Source organism: Parasteatoda tepidariorum, chromosome 8, assembly GCF_982258835.1.
Source record: "Parasteatoda tepidariorum strain Cologne lab strain chromosome 8, Ptep-v5.0, whole genome shotgun sequence".
Taxonomy (NCBI): Eukaryota; Metazoa; Arthropoda; class Arachnida; order Araneae; family Theridiidae; genus Parasteatoda; species Parasteatoda tepidariorum.
In genome coordinates this window covers 100,340,851-100,365,946 of record NC_141762.1, presented here as the reverse complement: position 1 = coordinate 100,365,946, position 25,096 = coordinate 100,340,851, and the positions used below count along the sequence as shown (strand labels likewise).

General features: G+C 30.9%; 1 protein-coding gene across 7 annotated transcripts in view; it reads right to left on the bottom strand.

The window, feature by feature from the left end:
• LOC107456505 (semaphorin-1A) overlaps nucleotides 1-25,096 on the bottom strand; it is a 189,637-nt gene that overhangs the window by 91,165 nt on the left and 73,376 nt on the right. For all 7 annotated transcript variants that reach the window (XM_071180937.2, XM_071180934.2, XM_043048674.3 and 4 more), the window contains exon 2: nucleotides 23,671-24,067. In XM_071180937.2, the coding sequence (XP_071037038.1) occupies nucleotides 23,671-23,848 (178 nt within the window). In that variant the 5' untranslated portion in view covers nucleotides 23,849-24,067. The remainder of the gene's footprint in view (nucleotides 1-23,670; nucleotides 24,068-25,096) is intronic.

The window sequence follows — 25,096 nt, the reverse complement described above, 5'->3', positions numbered from 1 at the left end:
ATTATTTCTTACTATACATAAAAATCGAATGATAATACTAATACGACGTGTGATGCATGAGTATTGAGTCGTTTCAGGCTGCGTAGCCAAATTATCCAACAAAAAATAAGTACCTTTTAAGCACTCAAATAACATTTTTAAGCACTCTAAAAAAATATCATAATTAGGCAGGGTTGGAAAGTTTTTGACAATTGACGGTTTTGACAAAAAAATTTTGGCATTGTTTTTGACTCTTGTGTCAAAAATCATGAAGTTTTGAATCGTGTAAAACGAATGGCGTTTTTTTATACGCTACGGACTGACAATAAGCCGCAATAGATTGGGGTTGAATTAATTGTGAAAACGTTGAATAGAACAATGTGAACTGTGTCTTTTTTGCATAATTCGTAGCGAAAATTAAAAAGGTAAAGGAAAAATCTCATTTTGAAAAAGGGAAAAGTAAGCACTTTTTAAAAACATCCAATGAAAAAAGCACCTTTAAGGGCTTTTAAAAAACGAAAATAAGCACCTTTAAAAAACGCTACATATAGCGTAAGCCGTGTAGGAAGAATCAAGCGATTACAAAAATAAAATCAAAATCCTGTAGGGATTAATCACGCAGTTTGAGTTATGATATTTAATCATCAAATTGAAGAAAATATTTTACCATTCATTAGCCAGGTCAATAATCGACCTTCATTTATAATATGATCTTCAGATAAAAAATCAATTGCATTTACATTTTTAACATAATAATCTGACAACATGAAATCGATAAACAAGCTTCAAGTATTAAAATCGTTTGCACTTAACTCATAACTTTTAAATCATCGGGGTGGAAAATCCACAGGAGCTTCCTTTTTTTAAAAAAAAATAATAATAAATAAAATAAATGATAATCTATGAAAGTGACTAGTTTAAATTACCACTTCAAGTCACAAAGAGAAATGCTTTTTTTAAAAAAAAGCGGCAATTAATGAGTAATTCAGTTTGAAGTGAAACTTAATTTTGAAGGGTAAAATAGAGATATGTATTTTTAAATTGATCTCCTTTTCGCTTCCGGCGGAAGTTCAGAAGGTAATTCCTTCCGGTAGAACAGGAAGTTGGGAAAAAAAAATAGTATTTGATTCATTCACATTCCGAAATGCAAATTGTTTTCGTGCAAAAATTAATCTTTTCTTTACTTTTGTGGAAAATTTAAATGAATGCGAATCATTCTTTTCAGGAGAAATGATGCTGAATAGAAATGACTGCAGAAATTTACTCTTTTCGTATAATCGCGATTTAGAAAACTCGTTTTTATATATTCAGACGACTCTAAATAGTACCACGTCTACACCATATACAGTCCCTGGGCCAAAGTATAGACGCACTCTAAGATTCTATGTAAAATCTTAACTATCAGGTGATACTATACGGCTTTATTGTTTTTATGTGACTGTTTGCACTTGCTTACGTTAGTGCATCAATGGGTTAAATTAGACGATGCATAATATAAATTCGACGATAGGTTAAATTAGACGATATATTATGTAAATATGGAATCAGGGGTCTGTCTAGGTTTTTCTGAGAGTTACCTATTTTGAGAAAATTTAGATATAATTTGTGAAAATTAAAAATTATATTAAAAAATAAACACAAAAATACGCTAAAAATAAGGATTTATCGTTTCTTGCGGGATACAAAAATGAAATTTTAATAAAAAGTACTTTTGAAAAACAACAGTTTTCCTTAAAGTTGAATTTGTAAAGCAGGGGTTTGTCCAGACATTTTGTGAAAGGTCCGTTTTTGTAAAATTGTGAAAAAATGACTCGTAATGTGTGAATATAAAATAAACGTTGAGTCACATTCTTTCAACCAGGGTCCTGCTTTTGTGAATTTGTGCAAATAGGGTCCTGTTGTCAGGGGTGATTGAGAGCCCAAGTCAAAATTCCGGAAAATTTCTTGAGTTTAAAAAAAAAAAAAACCAGTTTAAATTGAAAAAAAATTAAACAAGTTTTTTTTTTCCTTTTTCTCAATATTTCTTAGTTTACTTGAAATATATTTAAAATTACACATATCTATGAGGACCAGGAGAAGTAATTAAAATTTACAAATATGTCTTTCTTTCCTGAGTTTATGATTATAATAACTAGTTACCGATAAAAAATGAATATTAATCATTGAATATAAGCGTATTGAGTATCTCTCTGGCTCTCCCTTACAAACAAATAAAATAAACTGCGTTTTTAGGTTCCACTTTTGAAAATTTGATTTCCGGCAACTTCTGTAATCAATGATAATTTGAAACGTCTGGACCTTCGATCTCCGGAAACCTCCGGATCATAGTTAGCGAAAAATCGGAAAATCCGGATTTTTTCCGGAGCACAATTAGCCCTGTGTTATTGCAAAAAACTATTTCAAGGAGTTTTTAAATTGTAACGAGATACAAGATTACGCTCAACACTGTAAAATTATAATTAAAAAAATAAATTAAATGCACTAAATTTCAAAAACCGCACTGAAACGACATATTGGAGGAATATCATAATACAAAAAAATCTTCTTTCAAATCCAAACATTTTGAATCACTACAAATAATGACTAAAACAGTGTTTGTTCTGTGAATCAACGGCGAATTAGTAGCAGCTGCAGGATGAAGCTTATTTTTTAACAGATGTGTTCAACTGATTTCAATAAACAATATTTATTATGGAGCTGATTCTACTTTATTGCGCATTTCTATTTTTGCCATTCTTTTTCCCATCCAAAACAAAAATATTTAATTAATCATGTCATAACTAATTCCGTTAATTAATCCACACATCAATATTTTTTTAAACACTCTATCGGAAGAAGATTTTAAAACACGTAAATATTACCACATAATAATAATTTAACGCAAAAAAGAATATTTTAAAAACAAATTTTTGCATTTTGTCACATGAATAATTAGGCATTTATTTTTACCAATATCACAGACTTACCCATAATTCAGGAGAGATAAAAAAGAGGAACTTACCTAAAAGAAAAAGAAACATAAAATTAAAAAAAAAGCACAAACATTTTATCTATTTATTTTAGTTAAAATACTTTAATGCTTATAAAAAAATATAAAAATTCTGCGTCAAAGGGTTCAAACGGAAAAAGTTGTGATCGCCTTATTACGATTACTGGTTACCCATTGGTCAAATGCTTTTTCTTTCTGGATTGACTGCGCATCATGTGCGCATGCAATTATGAAGCATGCGCACTGTTCACTATTGCCCTTGAACACTAGTTGAAAAGTGTGATGACGTCCAAATAAGTTGCACACGCCATCAAACCCAAAACAATACCCATTTTGCCAATGGGTAAAAATAAAAAAAAAATTAAAAACTTGAATGATATTTTTTTGAAGGTAGTCTTAACACTCGAGGATTTTTCCAACTTTTATTCGACTAAAAATGTTTGAAACGAAAAATATATTTGTAACCCACAACACTATTCACCGACATTTCCCGGATGATCCTCCAGTTCATCCATCAGATTCTAGACATGAGCAAACATGATGCTAAACTCAGGATTCCTTATAGGGGTGCACATTTTGCGGCCCGCGGGCCACATGCAACCCGCCGAATGCTGATGTGCACTTCTAAACTGGAGAAAAATAAAAATTTTGACAATTTTAAATCATACTTTTGAGTCACCACTCTTTCAATCGCGCTGAATTTTCGCAGATTACGTAGTAAACCTCAACTTTGCGATCGTTTTTTCCTGCGGTTTGTTGTACGGAATTCCGCATGGTTTAAAGAAACTGAATATTTAAAATACGATACTGATACACGATTTTCAAATTTCAGCAATCATCTTTTGACTAGGTTTATTTTTAAAAATTTCATCGTAAATCCAAGCGACGTTTTGATCCGATCGTTGTTTCGGCAACTACCAATCTTCTACATTGCTTTTAAAATCCCGATGCATTTAATATGATATTTTGTGTCGCAAGTTTATAAATCGTGCATTGAATTAAACACTTTTTACGGGATTTATTTCTATCGATTTCCCCGTAAATCCCAAGTTATTATTCGGCAGTTATTACATCGCATTTTTACATAGTTTTGAAAAATCTTGGTATTTTTAATATGATACTATAGATATATATCTAGAAGTCGAATCACACATTTAAATAATCCCAATCTAACGCACTTTCTTTATGCGCATTTTGGCGTAAATCTAATTCAGGGTGCGTAGCCAAATCTTTCAACAAAAAATAAGCACCTTTTAAGTACTTTTTAAGGGCTCAAAACATATTTTTAAGCACTATATACATCACCAAAATGTAAAATAATTTTCAAAGACTTTACATGATCATGATAAAATGACTAGTTTCTGACAAAAAGAACTCTTTTCTTCATTATATTAGTCAACATAAAAAGATCGAGAGATTTTTCGTTTCGATATCAGAGGGTGTAAAATGAAGCCTGAAATGGAGAATATCTTGCAAAATGCAGAGTTGCACTTGAGAGTACAAGAATCTCACTGAATCCAGCTGAGTAGACGGACTCGCATGTATTTCATCGAACATGTAAAATGATTGGCGCTTTCATATGCTATGGACCGTTAGTACGCCGAAATAGATTATGGTTGAATGAATTGTGAAAACGTTGAATAGAACAAAGAGAAAAGCATGGTTTAGAATAATACGTGCAGGGCTAAAAGCCCATATATATCAAGACGGAAAAGAGTAAAATCTGGTAACAAATAAATTTCATTTTTCAGCTTTTTTCGGGAATAATAAAAATCTATAACTACCAATTTTTTTAACGGATACAATTTTTATAATTGATTGCTTCTTCGCTGAGAAAAAATTAATTACAGTGAATTGTTTAATGTTAAGAATAGATTAACTCCTCCCTAATATTATCTAATATTGAAATAGTTCTCCTACCAGTATTTTCTCTTTTCCGTCTTGCTTTCAGGCCTGAATACATGGTGAAAATCGAAAGTTTATTTTGAAAAGGGAAAATTAAGCACTTTTGAAAAACACCCCATGTAGAAAGCACCTTTAGGCTTTTAAAGAACGAAAATTGAAAATAAGCTAACTTTTTAAAAACGCTACGCACCCCGTAAATGATTTTTTTAAAACAGTTATTTAGCGCTTTTCCACGTGATTTGGAAATCACCAATTTTTATATTTGTATTATTACGACACGTGAGTTTCAAATAGTACATTTAAGTAATCATTTTTTAACGCACTTTATTTGCAATAATTTCATAATAAATCCCAAGTTATTTTTCGACAGAGAAAAAGTTCATATAGTTTTTGATGATATTTTTAATACGAATGAATTTCTAAGTTTAATCACGCCATTAAATAATCACTTTTTAAGCGTTTTGAGCCGATGTTACCGAAAATCTAAAAAGTTTAAGCGGTTATTTCGTTTTTTCAACGTGATTTCGAAAATCCGGTATTTTTATTACGAGACGCCAGTTTTAATTTGCCTATTTAAATAATCATTTTTTTTAATGCACTTTTTTTCCATTTTTTACGCACTTTATTTATGCTGATTTCATGATAAATATGAGTGATTTTTCTACATTTATTTATTATCTTTATGCATTTTTTTCTCTCTATTTTTCAATTATTGTTATGCCTTCCCACGCAGTTTTAATAATTCCGATATTTTTATTACGATATCCGAATTTTAAATCGCACATTTGACGCACTTAATTCGTGCTGATTCCATTGTAAATTTAAGTAATTTTTTCTTTTCTTCTCTTTCTTTTGCAATCATTTCTATGCTTTCCCATGCGATTGTGACAATTCTGTTATTTTTACTATTATGTTATTACGACACGCGAATTTCTAATTGCGCATTTCAATAATCACTTTTTGATACAGTTTTATTTCGGTACAATTTTATATCAAATCCAATTTACTTATCCACTATTTTTTCAACGACGAATGTGATTTAGTCAAATATGGTAATGAATTGCGATTTAGTCGAATAACCAAATACCGAATATTCGGCAAAAAATAAATAAATAAAAAATCGATTGAATATCGTATATACGGAGACAAATAAAACTTTTTAGCAGCACAGTAACATTAAACCCAAAATTTCAAGACAAAAATAATATTTTCTGGAAAAACATGTTCTACCAATAAATATTACACATAAAAATTTATCATACAAGTAAAAATCTATCATAATCATCGAAAGATAATTTTAAAGCTGAACATCTCAGTTGTCCAATTACCATATTTCCAAGAGAAAGTGAAGAAAGAATAAACTTAAACAGAAGCGGTCTTAAAAAAAGAAGAAAAAAACTTAAAATGAAAATCTCTATTTAACTTTTTCAAATTGCCATATTTTTAGAAGGAAAAAAAAACTTTAGTTTATTAGAAACGCTCTTTGAAAAATAATATGTCATGATAAAAACGCCAATAAAAAGAAAAGTTTATAAAAAAAAAAATGTTCCTAGTTTGTAAAACAAAACTCAGGAAAAAAGTTACAATAAACGAATAGTTTATCAGAGACGTTCCGTAAAAACACGCTATAAAAAAACCTAGCAAAAATGGTTTTTAAAAAAATCGCTCTCAATTCTTAGAACTGAAAGTAACGAAAAAAGAACAAAATCGACAATAATTAAAAAAAACTATAATTACGAAAGTTGAAATCTAATTATTTACAATTCTTCTCATTTCGTTTTTCTATATGTCTATCAAAAGATGAATTTGAAAGCTGTGTCCAAACAGGTGAATTTTAAAACTTAACAAATAGCCGTAAAAACTATTTCTAATATCGTTAAAAATATGTTTTAGATTTTCTTTATTATTTCAATACGAGAAAAAAAAATTAATAGAATTTTTTTTTCTCTCCAAAAATACTGTGCCAAATATTCTGCCGGTCATTCGGATAACTAAATTTTTGACTGAAGGGCCGAATGCTCGCTACATCCTTAATTTTAATATCATACGTACAACTCAATTTTTGACTGAAGGGCCGAATGCTCGCTACATCCTTAATTTTAATGCCATTCGGATAACTGAATTTTTGACTGAAGGGCCGAATGCTCGCTAGATCCTTAATTTTAATACAATGTTATTGCAAGGTGAGAAATTCACAACGATTCAAATTGTTAATACAGTTTGCAATTTTGATTTCAATTTTTTGTTGGTAAAGTGTTTTTTTTTAGGAAAAAAAAAGAAAACATTTATTATATAAAAGATTGATTACTATATAAAAAGAAATAGTATCTGAAGTATATTTGTAAATAAGTATTGAATCTTATACTGAAATATAAGAGTTTTGTTTTTATTTTAAGCTTTTGTTTAAACCTTAAAAATTTTCTTCAATTAAAATATTTAATTTGAATTTATTAATGTACTTATATTTTTTAATATTTTCATTCTGTGAGCATTGCAGTCTTGTTACTGTTAGAATTTATTTTAAAATAAACGTTTGTATTGCACGATATGATAAAAAAAAAATTCTCTTTTCTCGAATGCTCATTTATCTTTTTATTTTAATAATCTATTTTTTTTTGATAAATCTATTTTTATTATGATTAAAAAAAAAAAAAAACTATTTATAAAAATTTTTTTTTTTTTCTTCTCATTTTTGAACGAATTTTAATTTAAAGTCTTTAATTTTCAGCAAATAATTTGCTAAGCTTTTTACTGATAAAAAAAAAAGTTAGTGATTAGAACGTTTACGTTTAAATAAATATTACCAGGTGTCTGTTTAAAAGAAATTTGAATCTGTTAACAAATAAATTATCTTTTACTGAAAAAGGACCCTTCACAAAATATTTTAACTTAAAAACGGACCCTTCACAAATTTGTTTATCTTCATTATTGTTTTGTTAATCGAATAAACTATTTCCAGGAAGGGGGGGGGGGGAGAAAGACAAATGTAAACGAACTAAGTTTTGTCTTCGGCAGACGCTTCTTCCTTTATTCGCCCGAAATGAACATTCTGTGTTCATCAGTATAGGCTAAATACCTATACTGCTGAACTATCTATACTGCTAAATACCTGTACTAAATTTGTATGTTGCATCTTTATTTTAGTAGCAGCAATTGCTGTTTATTTTTTAAAATGTAATTTTTTTTAATTATAATTTTACAGTGTTTTGCATAATCTTGTATGTCTTTAAAATTTAAAAACTCATTGAAAAACTTTTTTTTGCAATAACAGGACCCTATTTGCACAAATTCACAAAAGCAGGACCCTGGTTAAAAGAATGTGACTTAACGTTTATTTTAAATTCGCAAATTACGAGTAATTTTTTCGCAATTTTACAAAAACAGGACCTTTTACAAAATGTCTGGACAGACCTCTGATTACTATATTTGCCGTCAACGGGTCTAAATGCGCATGCAGCCCTTCACTCCAAAAGGTTGCGCACCTCTACCTTACATCTTTACAAAAATATTTAGCTCCAGTAAAGAAAGAACGAAATTATCAAATGTAAATCCCTAAATTACACGCTGTGATTCAATTCAGTACGTTAACAGAGATATTTAAACTTTTTAATTATTTATTGAGACGTAATGCATCGCAATAAAGTAAATCAACCCCTATTCGCTTCCAGCAGTGGAAACAATTAAAAACCCTTGTAATAGGATTTATTTTCGCCGCTCATTAAAGGAGCACACACACTGATGCAAAATTTAAATGAATTACAATCTGGTTCCAAAAGCTACTTTCACGAAATAAATTTGCTTCTCATTAAGCAAACGTAAGTAGATAACTCGTCTGTTTTGAAAAAGGTATTTACACCAAAATAACGCTTTGTCGTTAAAATATCTCAAAATAAAAAAAAAACGCATATAAATCGTTTGCCAAAACGTATATAAATCGTTTGCCAATCGATATCGCATTTTTAGCGAGACAAAACAGAAAAATAAAGAAGTAAATATCACAAGAAGAAGCGTTATTTATTTGGCGAATAAATAAAATTCTCCCCTAGAAGCAGAAAGGGGAGAATTAATTTGAACAAAATGCCAGCTGAAAAATATCCATTTTTGTAGTGAAATCGATGAGAATGTTACAAGTTTCGACACAGAATAAGGGTACGTCGATAAAATTTGATAAACTCCGCACTGCTCATTAGCGACCCATTATTACAAAGAAGAGTTGTTCGAAATGAAATTATGCGTTGTTCGATTTGGAAAAGGGATTTACTGTGGATGCCCTTTGCACCCCCTTCTCGGAAATAGGCGGATAAGGGGGTGTTAATGTACCTAAATCGATGGAAGGGTGCAGGCAATCGTTTTGGAGGTGATTATGGCAAGTCTTGCGTGGGCATTAGAGTTAGTTAATTGTGGGCAGAATATTCTAGCCTAATAAAATGGCCTTTGAAATCTGAAATAATTTAAAATCCGCGTAACAATAACAAGGTGCGTAGCCAGGTTTTTCAACAAAAAATAAGCACATTTTTAGTGCTTTTTAAGCACTCAAAATGCATTTCCTGATTAGCTGGAGTGCTACCATTTCAATAGAAGCTTACTGGCAAATCAAGTTACTATTGTTACTTAAAAAGTTTATAATCAATAGTACTAAAAAGGAAATAATGAATTAGAATAAAAACTTAAAAAAAAGGAAAATATATTTCTATTTATTATTATAACGACGCATCTATTTACAGTACAGATTGACGTAGCAACCACTCAGAACAAAATTATTTGTTGAACGCCGACATTATAGCTAAGTCCACCCGAACTGTTAGGTTGTATCCAAGAACAGTAAATGTTTCATTTCATTTTTATAAGAATTCCCTTGTCTTCTGGATATTGGGTTCAAAATTACAAGGCTACAAAGTGGTCGTAAACTCAAATAAATAAAAATGGGTCGGCTGTACAACGACGACTATAAAATAAAATATAACGACAATAAAGTTCCAATTTGCGCAATTTTAAGGTGTTTTTAATACTTAATTTTACATAGGTATATACCTAACATTAATAATATTATGCATGAATTAACTATTGAATAGAAAACGAATCACTGTAACACTTAAATGGTTTCTTTTTTCGAATAGTCACTGCAAACGTCAAAATTTAATAATGTCACAAAAATGTTCGAAAATCGTTACTTTTGTAACTGAACCGTAATCTTGAGTATGAAATCGTAATGATTACAGTTAAAACGTAACAGCTGGGACCTCTGTACAAGTATTACGAAACAAAATCTACTAAATAGTATACTTAAAAAAATTGTTATCTCATTCAGTAACCTCAATTATACATTGACTAATTCATTTTAATTAGCATATTTAAAAGTGTTAATTATTATTGCAAACAAATATGTAAAAAAAAAGATAAATCATTCCTATTTAGAGTGTTTCGTTTTTCATTATCGTCAACTATAGAAATTAATAATGAACAAGAAATTTAAAAAAAAAAAAAAAAAGAAAGAAAAAAGGAAAAAAAATAATAAGAGGATGAATGAGGAAAAATGTTATTAAGAATAAAAGGAACTGAGAGATAAGAGATGTTTCAAATCAAGGCAACATTTACATTGCAAAATTATTTTTCTTTCCACGCGTAGTTAAAAATTTTCAATCACACAAAATGTTCACATAATTCAATGTAAAGATACAAAGGGGAAAAAAATAATAACTAAGAAATAATTGCGGATAAAAAACGAGACAAACAATGAGAAAATAAACTACCGAGAACCAACTAAAAGTTCACGAAAAAAATAATGTATTTTTCTTCAAAAACTGTTTAAGGAAAAAGGGAGAAACTTTAATTCTAAAAAAAGTAAGAGGAGAAAAAAGTAAAAAAAAAATTTATCGCATGAACTCTTTGTAAAACTTATTAAAAATCAATAATTGCTAAAGAAATTAAGTATCTAGCATTTGTTTTTTCAATATAATTTAAATGTTTATTTTAATTCTCAAAAATTATTTTTAGACGTTTCAGTTCCATTAAAACTGTTTTAATTTAGTAACTGGTTTGAAATCGTAATACCGTCTTTTTCGTATAATTTTTTCTTACTAAGTGTATTAACTGATTAAAAACATCGTTTGTATCAAATATATACAAATTTGAAATAACAGTCGACATGATTCAGGAGCTCAAATATGGACGCCCATTCTCAAGGTTTGCCAGATCTGAATAAGAAGAAACAAAAGATATTTAAAATATAAAACAAAAAGTTTATTACGAAAACTGGAAAAATATATGAGAAACATAACTAGAAAAACTAAAATAGCCAGGAAGAAAAAAAAAAAAAAACAGTGGCCGAGAGGGGCAAATTAGGGTAAAATGCATTTCCATGCGTTATGAAGAAGTAGTGAGGAACTTATGTCGTTAACAATGGCATTCACATGAATAAAAAAAGATCTCATGGCATAGAGATGAGCTGATTCACGCGATCTTTGTTCTTTTCTTCCTTCATTCACTTGCTATATCAAGAATCATTTTCAGAAGTTATAGCAATTGCCTTAGCGATGCTAATCCATAATAATGCACCCACTTCAAAAATTAAACAATTTATCTGAGAAATAAATGGTTGTAAAAATACAACTAGAACACAAAAGTTTCGTTTTTTTTTAACTTTTTTTTTATTTTGACTGGTTGTACAGCTAAAGGAGATCATATTTGCATTAAAAAAAAAAGTTTTTTTTTATGGCTATTGCAACATAGTAAAATAATTTTGCTTCAGTAAAAATTATATAACAGAATTTTTCTAATTAATAACAAAAATATTCAGCGTAAAAATATACTAGATAAGATGAAAAGCAAACAATCCCTAAAAATAGTTTCAAAATTACGCATGACCCTGTCAACGAGATCATACGGACGGAATGACTTTGTCAATGAAATAATCCTTTTGATGAAATGACCCTGTCGATGTAAAAATCCTGTCGACAAAACGACCCTGTCGACGAGATAACCTAATCTATGAAATGGTCAGTAAAGGAAGTCATTATGGATGAAATAGATCCTTCTCTCTTCAGTTTTGGTTTTAAAGTCATTTAAAGGCATAAAATGTATGAATGAATGTCTCATGTATGAAGACAGTTACTACATACCTTGCCAGTGCAACTTTAGGTACATCGGGCACACTAGATGCGCTTTAAAATTTAAGACTTAAGGAATATCAAGAATTCGAAAAACCATTAACTGCTACACATTGTTGGAATATTGGGCATACATTCAATTTCAACAGTACCAAAATTATTTCCACCCTAGTCATAGCTCATCTTGATACTTCCTTTTATTCATATGAAAGCCCTTGTTAATGACATTAGTTCTTCACCACCTTTTTCCATAGTGCATGTAAAGGCATTTTACCCTGATTTAACCCGCTGCGGTTTTTCTTGTTCTGTTTTTTTCATCTTTTTTTTTCTTCTAGGCTACAGTGGTTTTATTACCCAGTAGCAAAATGGGTATTGTTTTTAGGTTTGATGGCGTGTGCACCAAATTTAGACGCCATCACACTTTTCAACTGTGTTCAAGAGTAATAGTAAACAGTGCGCATGCGTCGTCATTGCATGCGTTGCTATGGCGACCGCTGCTGTTTGATAATTTTTTTAGAATTCTCTTTTTTCACTTTTAATTTTGATATGCATTAAGTTGGTGGGTTTATTTTTGAGATAGGGGACCAGAGAGATCCCATAAATACTTCTTGAGTAGTGAATAAAAGAGAATTTCATCATTTGTAAAATATTTTTGTTTTTATTGTTTTAAGAATCAGAAATTCTAATCAACAGTATACAAACTGGATCGTTTTCAATAATAATTCAAGTGAATATCACAAATAAAGAAGGAATAAAAAAAAGAATTCGACAACAACCATTTTGCCAATTGGTAAACTGTGATTTTTAGTTGTTTTGGTTTATGCTGCCTTGTTCATGATGTTAATACAGATTTATAATTCTAGTACAAGGAGTAAATACTCAGCCAATATCATTTTTTAAAAATTTTATTACTATTATTATTATTTTTTTTTTTTTAGTTTTGCTTCTCACCTGTATTTTTCCATTTTTCTTCGACAACTTAATGTTTTAATCACTTTTGTATCTTTTCACTCAAGCCTGGCAAGTCTTCAAAATGGGCTCCTGTTTTTGTGCGCTAGTAAACAAGTCGACTGTTATTTCCAACTATATGTATTCTTATGGGAATGAAGTTTTTAATCAAATAATATCTCACCGCTTTAGTTTCTTCAACTTATTTAATTTAAGAAAGAAATGTAAGTAACAATAAAGCGAACGGAAACTGAGCTCTTGTATTTATATGCTCAATCTATCTATGCGCCAGTTTCATCTCGTAAGCCATCAAAAAAGAAAAACTTCGGAGTGATCAATAAGAACTAATCTTTTTAGTTTCTCTTCTCAGAAAGTAAGTACTTTTTTTTCTTCTCCTTTCTTTTGATCTTTTTTTTACTGTCCTTTTTTATTCTTATGCCAAGTCGGCGTAAAAGATACTCACGGCTTCTCACTTATTTTTTCCTTTATTTCACTTTTTTTTCCCCCTTTCACGTTTTATTCGTGATTATTTTGGGCCATATTTGCTCAATACATCAGATTTTAGTTAGTTGCGCCAGAAATAAAAATGCGTGACCAAGCAGTTAATTTCTCTCCATTTCAAAAATTTTTTTTAATAAATCTGCACTTGCATTCTTAGAAAAATAAGTTAATTTTTGAAAAAAATTACTAGCGTTGAAAATTTTTTAAAAATATTGCTTAAAAAAATGAAATGCATAATTGTTTACTTATTTATCCGCAACTCAACGCTCGCAGTCCAAGTCGGGGCTCATGAATGAAATAATAAAATACTCAGTTGAATTGGTAACCACCAAATAATACTCCTACAGTACTTCATTGAAATTTTGAGTTTCGATAAGCAATGGTAACAGAGTGGTGGAGATCGCTTGCCTTCCAATAGTTGCCCCGGGTTCGAATCTCAGCGATGGCCGGTCGATACGAATTCCGCAACCGGCTCACACCAACCGCAGTGCTGACGCAAAATATCCTCAGTGGTAGATCATGAGTCTCCTTGCCATCCGGCTAACCGTGGGAGGTTTTCCTGTCCGAACGAGTAACGAAAATGCGGGTTAGTTGTCTCCTAAAACTTGATCCAGCGCACTTGAAAACGCGATGGCTCAGGGGATGGTTTGAAATCCCAGTCGATACGAATTCCGCATCCAGCTTGCACCAACCACAGTGCTGACGTGAAATATCCTCAGTGGTAGATGGATCAGTGGTTAGAATCCCCTTGCCGACGGGCTAAGAAGGCAAATTTCTCCCAATATTCGATCCAGGAGTTTCCCTTGTGTTCTGGATTGTGTTCAAAATGACAAGGCTAAAGACGTTAATAGTCGTTAACTCAAAAATTAGGTCTGTTGTTCATCGGCGGTTACAAAACGAGATGAGCAATTAAGAAGCGCTTAACTGGTTGAAATGAGACTCAGCTGTGGCATTCCTAGGCGAAAGCGCATTCCTAATTACAATGACTACTGCAGTCACACCCATAAACATCTTCATTTGGCTGATCAGACTGTTCCCCATACTAATCGAAGGCAAAAACTTATGGAGGTTTCGCCTTGTTAACTAAGATGGCTGCATTTGACTCGGCCGGCTAATATAAAAGCTGTATACCTAACACGTAACTCTGAGCTACATATCTGCCAACACGGACAAGAAAAAATTCAGTAGATTTTACAAAATAATATAAATTTCACGACAACTGTAGCATTAGCATTAGGTACGAAATATTTTACACACAATGAATTTCAGAGTTTTTTTTTTATTGTCATCAAAATAAAAAAACTGCAATATTTCGCAGTTATGATTGACATTAAACATATTTCAGATGTTATCAGGGGTCCGTTTGGAAGAAATTTGGGTCCGTCAACGGACTCTTCACAAAATATCTTTTCATAAAAACGGACCCTTCACAAAAGATTTTAACTTAAAAACGGACCCTTCACAAAATAATTTATCTTTAAATCGGATCCTTCATATATTTGTTTATCTTCATTATTGTTTTGTTAATCGAATAAACCCTTCCCAGGAAGGATAAAGACGGATGTAAACGGAACTAAATTTTGTTTTCGGCAGACGCTTCTTCCTTTATTCGTCGGAAATGAATATTCTGCTTTCAGCAGTATAAGGGTAAATAACAAATATTTGTATGTTGCATCGCTAATTTAGTAGCTGCATTTGCTGTTTATTTTTTAAAATGTAATTTTTTTTTAATTATAATTTTACAGTGTTGAGCATAATCTCTTGTATGTCTTTGCAATTAAAAAACTCCTTGAAAAAGTTTTTTTGCAATAACGGACCCAGGTTGACAGAGTGGGACTTAACGTTATTTTATATTCACAAATTACGAGTAGTTTTTTTCACAATTTTACAAAAACGGACCTTTCACAAAATGTCTGGACAGACCCCTGGTTATGTATTATGTTTACTCTTAAATTCGAATATTAATAGGCACTTAACGCAAGATAGTTAAAAGATTTTTTTAAAATTAATTTAAAAAGAGTTCTGAATAAAAAATAAACTGAACATTTTAGAAGAAAAAGTTTTGCACTGATTTCTATAAATGAGGTTCGCTTTATGCACCAGTAATACTTATTTAAATATTCAAGCAATAATCTGTACAAAAATTCTATTTCGATTGGGATTATTTTAGGAAACTTACTCAATTTTAAGGAATTTTCTAAAATGTTAAAAAACCAGGAGAATTTTAATTAAACGAGTAGACCAGGAGAAACTGGCAAAATACAGTAGATTTGGCAGCTATGCGTAAATGCTTTTTTATACTGTGGGGTGAACAAAAATAAACAAATAAAATAGGTTAAAATTTCATGATAGGGAACTATTCTTATATTTGAGGGGAGGAAAATGCCTTTTCAGATAATTTTTTGTTTTTGCGGAAAATATGCAACGGATATCCTTCTTCCTGGCTTATTTCCCAACACTAAGGGGGGGGGGGGAGAATGACATCCACGTGGCTATTTTGTCAGCTATGGAGCTATACATCTATAAGGCTGACCTTACTCCTTAAAAAGTTACAATGCGATAAAATCGAACACTAAAAGTGAATTTTCTACTGTATATTCATTAACAAAAAAAAGCAAAAATATAAAAAGACAAAATATTATTTCTAAAATATCTTCAGGGCAGAAAAAAATTGAATTCTGAAAAAAGTTTCTTAGTTGAGTTAGTCGGACCCGCTTATGCTCTTCAATTATCCAAAAGAACGCAGAGAGGATGAGTAATTCCGAAAAAATAGATAACTAGAGTTAAAACGATAATCAAACTTTGAATATACGAGTAAAAAATTTTTCCCTTTTTTTTCTTTAATTAGTAGCTCAAAGAGAAAGTTAGGACGATTCTAAGCATCCAATACTGTTGTTTTTTCTTGATGCACACGTTTTGATCAGTCCTAATGAATTAAAATCCTTATTCTTCAAATATAAATCTTTTCCTTTTTAAAATTTTTTTGTCTCATGAATGTGTATATTAATAGATAGACAAAGAGGTAAAAAAAAGTTTAGATTTAAGGACCCGCTTTTATTTAAAAAAAAAAAAAAATATGACCTAGATGCAGGGTTAGGGTTTTGGACGTCCTAAACTGGTTTTGGGCAGGACTCCTGGGTTTTACTGTCTCAAACTGACCCAAACTTTGGACATTGGTAAAAGGTAAAGAATATAAAAAATTCTACATACGCAACCATTATACACATAATAATTACATGTAATAAATATTTTATACTTTTTATATTATTTGCTTTGATTTATTAAAGGAAAATAATACAATAGGAAAAGATTTATAACTTTTGAAGCTCCACAATTCATTGATCAACAAAAGTGAATACCTTATCCTTTAAATACGAATAAATATGTTTTAAATTATTGATTTTGCATAATGAAAAATAATGCAATATTAAAAATAATAAAAAACTTTTTTAATAAAACTTGTCTCCATTCCGTTTTTTGATCAAAAATTAACCTTTTATTTTTCACAATATTTTTTAAAATAGTGACATAATTTTAATAAAAGGGTTTTGGACAATTTAAGACAAACGGGTTTTAGACAGGACAAACAATTTCAACCCTGGAAGTTGTACGTTCGCGGAAATCCCACGATGCAATCCCCAGAGTTTGGAATTTGCTTCAAGTTATCTTCCCGGGGGGGAGGGGGAGGAGAATAACCGAAGGATGAAATTACATCCAGTTATTTTAACCCTGGAACTAAAATTCTGACCGATTTCCAGAAAGGGCAAAATAACAGGAAGGGGAAATCTTTAAACAATTCTATGTGTAAAGAAATTTTATGGTAACCAATTTCATTCTCACACACAAGTCAGCCGATTCTAACGTGAATACAATCGCCCTTGAAAAGCATATTTTTTGAATCCTTGTCAAAAATTAATCTTACCAACATCTTCAATCACTCCCGAAGAAGCATACCCGTACTTAATATTTCCTGATTGAATGTATGAAATATGGATAATAGGAAGGAAATAAACAAATTAATAATTAAACCAAATAATTGTATGATATTGACAATTTCAGGGGTGATTGTGAGCCCAAGTCAAAATTCCGGAAAATTTATTGAGTAAAAAAAAAAAAAAAGTTTACATCGAAAAATTAAAAAGAAATTTGAACAAGTTTTTCTTCTTTTTCTCAATATTTCTTAGTTTACTTTAAATATATTTAAAATGTTACACATACCTATGATGACCTAGAGAAGTAATTGAAATTTACAAATATGTCTTTCTTTCTTGAGTTTATGGTTATAATAACTATTTACTCATAAAAAATTAATATTAATCTTGAATATAAGATTATAAAGTGGCTCTCCTAACAAACAAATAAAATGAACTGTGTTTTTAGGTTTCTCCTTTGAAAATTTGATTTCCGAAAACTTTTGAGATCAATGATTTTTTTTAACATCTGAACCTTCGATCTCCGGAAACTTCCGGATCACGGTTAGCGAAAAATCCGGAAATCCGGATTTTTTGCGGAGCACAATCAGCCCTGCAATTTATATTACAAACACAAAGAATTTTAAATTTATTTCTCATAGCATTTTTTACTTATGTCTCCAAAGTACATTCTCCGCAAACATATATTTCACATTCAGAAAATTTAATTGTTTGATTATCGTTACAATATTCAGAATGACACGCCTTACGTTGATTAGAATGTGTAATAGGTTCGGTATTTATTCTTTCTTTTGGTTGCTGAATGGCTTCTCGAAAATCGGCTGCAAGTTCTACTGCTAACTGGAGTAAAAAATCTTGTCAGATTTTTTTACTTTCCAGTATCGTTTGCTTGTACAAAATCCGGGTATTTAAAGCCATTTGATCGGTCATGTCCACACCGAATTTAGTGTAGTATGAAACAGGTATACTTTCATCGTTGTTTTTAAATGTAACAGATTTATGCTTAGAACTAAGTTTACTTTTATAAAGAGCACAATTATCTGTTGGGAAAAATTTTCGATGCGTTCCATATCATCTTGTAGTTATTGGTAATAATTAAACGATGCTCAAAAACTGCATTATTTGTAAATGTTATTCACTTAAAGATTTCTTCAGGAAACAAAGACACAATTCGACCAGAATTCCGGACTCGGAGCTATTATTACTAAGAAACGTCAAAAACTGGATCGATTAAAGGAGGGGGGGGGGGAAGTAAAGAAGAACACAGAAATATTCTCCCATCCCAGGGGTTACTGTTTTGTATTCCAGGCCAAGGAATTTTTTTTTTTTTTTTTTAATTTTGAACGAAAGAAAAAAAAAGCTGTCGTTTTCCCCAGACAGAGCTCTGGAGTTCGTCCAAAGATTGTTGAAGACGACGCATGCCGATTCGATAGAAGCATCAAAATAAGATGCTGAGGACATGTGGTAATCGTTTTAGAGTCCCCCCACCCTCCCTGCCCCACATCCGAACAAAAAGAAGCCCTCTCCATAAGATGAGATTATTCCAAGATTCCCTACAGTTTTGATACGTGCCAGGAACGCAGAAGAAAAATACGTGGATGGCCTTTAGGGTGGGGTAGGGAGGAAAGAATCATTTCTGGAATGTTTATAAATACTTCGAAGTTAAATATTATTAAATCATTAACATACGGTTTACAATTATAACAGCGAAGATATATATATTTTTTTAGTTACGAGAAAAGCTAACTATTTAAAATTTCTGTCATTATAAATTTTTTTTTACATAATACAAAACAGGGTGCGTAGCCAGATTTTTTAACAAAAAATAAGCACCTTTTAAGAACTTTTAAGCACTGAAAAATATTTTTAATCACTTTCCAAAAAAAAAAAAAAAAAAAAAAAATTCATAATTAGGATCTGCGCAGTAATAAAACTTTTTCCCCCCATCGTTTAAAATTCTTCATTTATCGACACATAAAATCAATAAAATTAAAAAAACTTTACATAATCATGATAAAAAATTTAGTTTCTTATAACTATCGCAGAGAAAATTGTGAAAATCATGCATTTTTTGTAATTTAGAAGGGCAATCGAATGGGTTCAAAGAAAAAATCTCTTTTATAAAGATAAGAAAATTAAGCATTTATAAAAAACCGCGAATAATAAAAAAGGAACTTTTAAGAGCTTTTAAAAAATTTAAATTGAAAATAGCACCTTTAAGCACTTTTTAAAAATGCTACATGCACCCTGAAATATATACATATAAATTTTACATTTTTTTAAAAAAAAGAGGATATTTTTTTAAAAGGTTGCAAAAGGAAAACACCAAATTAAAGAGTTTCACTTAATTTTGAGGGCTCACCTACAAAGGGGCAAGATCTCAGATCAATCCAAAGAAAGAAAAATCGATACCCACCCCCTAGCCACTCCTTTCCCCCCTATTTTATTGCCCAAGCAACAGACGAGAAATATAAAAAAAAGAAAGGGACTCCAACACTTAATCCAAAATCCTTCCATTTCTATAATTGCTCAATGCCCCGAAGGACATTGTCAGAAGGGGGGGGGGATGCTCTCGAACGTGACGGAAGCACGGAAACGGAGTGCAAGTGGCGAAGTCAAGGAAAAGGATTGACGGAGGGGGGGATCTCATGCCCCGGAGCGCCTTCACTCGTTTAATGGAGCGTCACGGTGTGATTTCGTTTCGTGAGTTGGTGCCTAGACTTTATGCCGCGAGTAGTCACCAGTTTTATGTGCAATGTCTCATGAATGATATTCACTCACTACTCACACTCTTGTCAATCCACTAAACGATGACCTTTGAGGCACGACTAGTTTCTCGTGCGACTTTCACGTTGTCATACAAACTCCTCGACCAGTGTTGCCAGATTGGGGTACTATTTGAAGTTCCCGCTACTGAAAATCGAATTTGGGATACCCGCTACTTTTTTGGGCTACTCATTGTCTTTCCGCAGAGGTGATTGTGAGCTCAAGTCAAAATTCCGGAAAATTTCTTCAGTAAAAAAAAAAAGTTTAAATCGAAAAATTAGAAAAAAATTTAAACAAGGTTTTTTCTTTTTCTCAATATTTCTTAGTTTACTTAAAATATATTTAAAATTTTACACATACCTCTGATGACCTAGAGAAGTAATTGAAATTTACAAACATGTCTTTCTTTCTAGAGTTTATGATTATAATAAATATTTACTGATAAAAAATTAATATTAATCATGAATATAAGCTTATAAAGTATCTCTCTGGCTCTCCTTTGCACACAAATAAAATAAACTGTGTTTTTAAGTTCCACTTAAATAAAAAAAAAATTTCACGGAAACTTTTGTGATCAATGATTTTTTGAAACGTCTGAACCTTCGATCTCCGGAAACTTCCGGATCACGGTTAGCGAAAAATCCAGATTTTTTCCGGAGCACAATCAGCCCTGTTTCCGAAAGCTACAAATCTTAAAAATGAGCTACTCCTTTTTTTTTTTTTTTTTCTTCCCCTTCCCATTCAGGGGTGATTGTGAGCCCAACTAAAAAATCCTGAATATTTCATGAGTAAAATTATTAATGACCCATTTCAAAAAATTTATGTCTTTATAAATTTAAATCATTGATATATTCAAAACATGAAATTCAAAATACAGCAATTTGATAGAGTTCGTGTTCTGAGTTTCATTTCATGTACCAAGGACTTAAATTAGAGTCTTCGATCTATACACAGTCCCTGGCCAAATTATTAGACGCACTATAAGATTCTATAGTAAAATCTTAATTATCAGGTGATACTATATATTGCTATATTGTTTTGACGAGACTGCTTGCACTTGTTTACGTTCGTGTACCAATTGGTAAAATTAGACGATATATAAATTCGACGATTGGATTAATTAATTAAACAATATATGATATAAATATGGAATATTTATTATATCATGTATTATATTAGTATATTGCAATAAATACACGAAATTATTAGATGAACTGTGGTGTTTTAATAATTGAATGTTTTGCACGAATTTATATGCAATACTTTTATATTTAAACATACATGTAATGGGTTTTTATTCAGGAGATTTTTTTGATACTTATTATTTGTATTTATTTTCAACGTATTGTATTACAATGTTAACCAATTGATACACGAACATAAACAAGTACAAACCGGTTTCAGCCGCGTCATAACAATAAAGCTGTATAGTATCACCTGATAATTAAGATTTTATTAGAATTTTATAGTGCGTCTAATAATTTGGCGAAGATGAAATATTTATTTACTGTTTAACGATATGGATCTTAAAACGAACTCTCAAGTAAATAGTCACGGAACCCATTTCGTTTCGCGTCAAATCGAATGTTGTTCAGACGACAGAGTTTAGTGATGTAATAAGAGGAGGATTCTAAAAACATCGTAGTAGTACTACTCTCATCCCATTCATGAGAAGAGCAAAAAATCACTCGTGCGGTTCTGAAACCGGTTCAACGAGTGAAAGAAAACTATCTTCCGTCGCTATTGAAAGAGGGAATTCAACTTCGGAAGGACAAAATGGGAAATTATCTTTTGGCATCGAATGACAAAATGAATCGTTTATAATAAATGGATCGATACGAAAATAGAAAAGCAATAAATATGTATAAGAATAAATAAAAATGTAAAATAAAACAAAGTATAATACAGCCAAACGATTTAAATTAAAAATAAAATGACAGCCAAACGATTTAAATTAAAAATAAAATGACAGCCAAACGATTTAAATTAAAAATAAAATGACAGCCAAACGATTTAAATTAAAAATAAAATGACAGCCAAACGATTTAAATTAAAAATAAAGTGACAGCCAAACGATTTAAATTAAAAATAAAATGACAGCCAAACGATTTAAATTAAAAAATAAAATGACTGCCATTAAAAAAGAAGCCAATAATATAAATATCGCATAAAGTTAAAATAAATTTAAGGAAATAGAGATAATACATTATAGGCTCATACTAGACAGTTTGCGAATCGAGATAAAGCCGCTTTATTTCGGATGAAACAATTTCCGCACCGCATGACTTGTAAGTCACTCCAATTGAAATAAATAAATAAAACGATCTGCTCGCATCGATCCCAACATCAATCCCCTACTTTCTCTGATCGTGTTCTCGACCATGTGGTTTTTTCTAATTCTGAAATTTTTACAGGAATTATTCGGTAATAAGATTTGGCACAACTCATCAGTTATGCAATATAGTTTTTTAAAATTTTCTTAAAACTCTTTTTTTTAATTTTATTTTATAATCGTCGCCTAATGCAGCAAATTTCTTCTCTTCATGACATCGAAAAATAACTTTTTTAAAGTAAGAAATCAAGGAAATAAGCAAACTTTTAAGCCTTAAAATTCCAAATTAATCACCGCGTAAACATTCGAATCATTCAATCTGAATAAAAAGTGTAGCATTTCTATTTATTTTATGTATTTGCTAATTACAAATGTTTGAATATTCCACAAGGTTAGTCAATTTTGATTTTATTTTGCCCCCGATATTTAGCGAATATTTTCGGTCCCTATGAATTCGTTAATTCTGGGTTCGATTGTACATACAGGGTATCTGCTACATTTTAGATTTTAAAAATCCATGACTTTTCATCACTAATTACAATAATTTTTCATGACTTAACGAAGTTACTATTTTCTCCAACAATAAATTTAAGAAAGCATTATAACATGAATTGAAATGATAGGTATAACCAAAACTGTTATACACCGCATCTTCATATTTATAGATTTTAAATTTAAAAAACAGAGTAAAAAAGAAGCAATAAAATAGCTGAAAAAAATACAAAAGCAAATAATTTTTTTTTCAAGAGAAAGGAAAGAAACACTCCTGATTTTTCTCATTTCGGAATTGAAAAAAATTCGCCAATGACTGGCTGGCTTCAGCTAGAATTTTAAATTGATAAAATAAAAAATAATAATAAAAATTCCGTTTAAAAGATAATTCGTTCTAGAAATGATGTTTTTTCTTTCATTTTTGAAAGAACACCAACATTTTTTTTAAAGAACTGATAAAATTTTTTTTATATTTTAATAAAATATGACTATGAGTGGGGATTTTGTTACCAATTCAGATATTCGAAACACCATTAAATTGGGGGCGGGATGATATTCCATTTTAAAAATTAGATTTTTCGGCTACCTAAATCCATGATTTTTTTTAAAAAAATAGTTAAAATCATAACATTTCTGATCAATACCGAAATTCACGACTTTCCAGGTGCGCAGATACCCTGTATACAAGAAGTAAAGAAATAGAAGAGAATTTGTACTCACGTGGTGCATTTGAGCGTACTCTAGGCCTATATTCATCCTGCCAGGCAGCCGATGTGAAATGTGGCTGTAAAGCCCCTAGTATTAGTAGGCAACCAGCCACTAAATAAGCTGGGGCTTGTAGGGCAGGTAATATAGACTGCCACCTTATTAATCCGTGCAGAGTTGTGCTGTGAGACATGACTTGTTGAAAGGGTGTGAGTGTTGAAGTGCACAAGTTTCCGAAGCCGATTGTGCGACAATGTGCAAGAATTCTTTTCAAAAGCTGAAGAAATTTTCAATAGATTTGGAATGTTTCACATTTGGAGGGGGGAGAGGGGGTTGTAAGCAGGGGTACCGGCTTCTGGTTTTAATTACAGTTGAGGAGTTGGTGGCGACTCCACCAAAACTCCCGTCGTCACTGAAAAAGAAAAAAAAAATGCACATTAGATATCTTGAAAACAATCAACATTCAAACACATAATTAACGTGATACAAATATTTAAAAATCGATGCACAGTGCGCAACGAAAAATGACCCTGACAGGGTGCGTAGCCGAATCTTTCAACAAAAAATAAGCACTATATACATTAACAAAATGCTAAATAATTTTCAAAGACTTTACATGATCATGATAAAATAATAAAATAACTGGTTTCTGACAAAGAATTCTTTTCTTGATTATATTGGCCACCATAAAAAGATAGAGAGATTTTTCATTTCGATTTCAAAGGGTGGAAAAATGAAGCCTGAAATGTAGAATATCTTGCAAAATGCCGCAGAATTGCACATGAGAGTGCAATAATCTCACAGAACCCAGTTTAGTAGATGCACATGCGGTCCAGCAACTATTTCATCAAACATGTAAAATGATTAGCGCTTCCATACGCTGCGGACAGACGGTACTCCGAAATGCATTGTGTTTGAATGAATTGTGAAAACGTTGAATAGGACAGTGTGAAAACCACGTTTTTGCTAATAGGTGGCGAAAATCGACATGGAAAGAAAAATAATAATTTCGAAAAGGAAAAATTAAGCACTTTTTAAAAACACGCAATATAAAATGCACCTTCAAGGACTTTTGAAAAACGAAAAGCGAAACGAAATCTTTAAAAGCGCTACGCACCATGCCTGAATATCTGACTTATGATCAGATTTTCAAGTACGGTAAGGACTCAATCTTAGTAGTTCAAGAGTGTGACTTTCACCATGTTAATTAATTTGTGAAAACGATATTTTAAGATATGAAATCAGACGACTTTTTAAAAAATTTGATTACTCAGGAACAATTCGCGCGATTTTGTTCTAATTTTGTATTTTGCTACAAAAAAAGTACATTTTTTTTAAATGTAATAATTTAAATATTTAAAATGATGTAAAAATTAGTGAACCTTACAATTTGACTATTATGAAAAACAATAAAAAATAACAAGTAATAAATAAAAAAATA